This window comes from Branchiostoma belcheri, unplaced genomic scaffold, assembly GCF_001625305.1.
Source record: "Branchiostoma belcheri isolate BF01 breed outbred unplaced genomic scaffold, Haploidv18h27 scaffold62, whole genome shotgun sequence".
In the NCBI taxonomy this organism is placed as follows: domain Eukaryota; kingdom Metazoa; phylum Chordata; class Leptocardii; order Amphioxiformes; family Branchiostomatidae; genus Branchiostoma; species Branchiostoma belcheri.
In genome coordinates this window covers 1,796,571-1,798,808 of record NW_017804265.1, presented here as the reverse complement: position 1 = coordinate 1,798,808, position 2,238 = coordinate 1,796,571, and the positions used below count along the sequence as shown (strand labels likewise).

The following is a 2,238-nucleotide window of genomic DNA, read 5'->3' as shown; positions in this document are numbered from 1 at the left end:
TTACATGTACGTTTAAGAGCATATTTTTACTATTAGAGTACCATCTGAATATTAAGCGACCATGCGATGATTATACGTAGATTATGAGTTACAGAGGACCGGCCTTTAAAGCACGTCTGATCATTGGGTGACCCTCCCCAAACGATTTGAACTGGGTCAACTTTATTCAGACCGGGCTATTTGGTGATCCTAGGGATACTGTACTACTAAACTTTCAAGGGGTTAAGTCATTACAAAAGGTCACTTCTAACATGATGATCAATGTTACCTGTGTACGCATGTATACCGTAACCCAAAAGTTCTACCCCAACCTCAATTCTTTATTTACCTCCACAAGTTGGTGTAGAGCCAGTCCAAGTCCCGTTCGGCTGGCAGGTTATATTGGCAGTCCCCCTCAGCTGATACCCGTCCATACAGGTGTACCTGACTGTCTGTCCTGATGTAAAGTTACTGTTGTTATCCCTGTTCCCATTGGTCGGCACACCAGGATCCCAGCATTGACCTGCAGTACTGCCTGAAACAAAACAATGTGAAGGTAAGGATTTCCTTCCTTTGCCATTTATCATAGAAGAACTTTATTGCACGACAATTGTACAGGGTACATTGTATGGCAAATACTAGTAGGTAACAATAATATCATATAATTATGTGAACATTTGTATTATTTTAGTCTATAAATATCCTACTTCCTATACATTACATAGATATTTTTTACAAACTATAAAAGTCCTATAGTGTATGCTGATGCAATTTTCAAATTTCCTTATTAACCATGACAATCAAACGGTCATTTACATAATTTGCCATTTTTCCTATCTTCTGGACCTTAAAAAAAACTAATCATATATCGAAAATGATAGAAAGCTGCCACAACCACAGTTAGTATTAACCAGCATACTAAATGATATCAGTTACCTTGTTAATTTAAGTTAAGAAGTGTAACCAAAGATCTTACTTATGTAGGAGAACTGGAACCCCTGACGGCTCTTCTTCCCATCAGATCTAAACCTCAGGAACAGCGTGTTGGATGTGCTGATGATGGGGCTAATTTGCGGGTGGTAACCGGTTAACCTAGACAATATGGAATAATAAGGAAAATCAATATTTGACGCACAAACTATTGTAATATTCCCAGCTTTGGGGTAGTTTTCGTTATGCAGAATAAATCCAAGCGTTTAGAGTAGCTTGAATACCCCATGTTGATTGGTTATCATTATACTTCGTGTAAATTTGATTTAAGGAGCATAAAATATATAACTTAGAACTTGTAGTGCCAGTGAGATGTTTGTTTTAACATGACTGATACCTTTGGAGTCAGTTAGTTAACATCAACATTGCACATTAACAGTTAACATTAGCAAATTAAGAATCAATTCGCCCAAGCTGACAATAGAAAATATGATCACTTGTAAAGCTAGTCCTAAAGACCAACACGAACATTTTCAATGTACTGAAGTCATACCCCGACTCCATGCTTACGTATTTAGGCCTAAATATATATATTGTGCCTTACAGAGGAGAGAAAGTCCTGTAACAAACGTAACGTACACCATGTCAATCCGTCATTTACGTTTTTTTGTACTGTGTAGTAGTTTTTTTAGAATAGACCTATCATATTGCTCACATTGTCATTGTTGCCAACATTGTAATCTGTACAACTGTCGAGCAAGAAAGTTCATTCATTCATTCTAACAATAGTGTTCAGTCTGTAATTAAGTCAGTTTCCTTCTATTGCAACTCGTACTTCACAAACCTCCTAAAACGTCTATTTATATAGGATTTAATTTTCATGTGTATTGTATGTATTAATGTTTTGTTAGTCTACTGTATAATTATGGGCCAGTAATAATAATAACCTTTTTATCTCTGTAGCATTATCACTGGCTCCATCGTAGATGGTGAGAAAGTCATAACCTTTCTCAGTGTGGAAGCTGTCAAACGTGAGGCGAATGATGCTTCCTTCTGGTACAGTTATCAGCCACTCGCAGTTCTCATTGTTGCCATAGTTACCGGGATAGTTGGGTGACGTCAGAGGGCCTCCAGAAGGAGCCGTCAGGTTCCCTCCACATCCGGTGCCGCTGGTTACTGTGGAATGAGAAATTACATCATCAGGTGCAGGTAACGTCACGTCACTGTGTAAGCGTGAAAGTAGGCTAATATGTATTATACAGGGTTACTGGGTCTATACACATATATTTCGGAATATACACGGTGTGGATTTAAATATTGTTTTTCTAC

General features: G+C 37.8%; 1 protein-coding gene across 1 annotated transcript in view; it reads right to left on the bottom strand.

Moving 5' to 3' along the window:
* Positions 1–320: 320 nt before the first annotated feature.
* LOC109483050 (CUB and sushi domain-containing protein 2-like) overlaps positions 321–2,238 on the bottom strand; it is a 2,298-nt gene continuing 380 nt past the window's right edge. Inside the window, exons 2-4 of the mRNA XM_019786006.1 lie at positions 1,857–2,132; positions 956–1,071; positions 321–514 (exon numbers count right to left, since the gene is read on the bottom strand). Of these exons, the coding sequence (XP_019641565.1) occupies positions 321–514; positions 956–1,071; positions 1,857–2,132 (586 nt within the window). The remainder of the gene's footprint in view (positions 515–955; positions 1,072–1,856; positions 2,133–2,238) is intronic.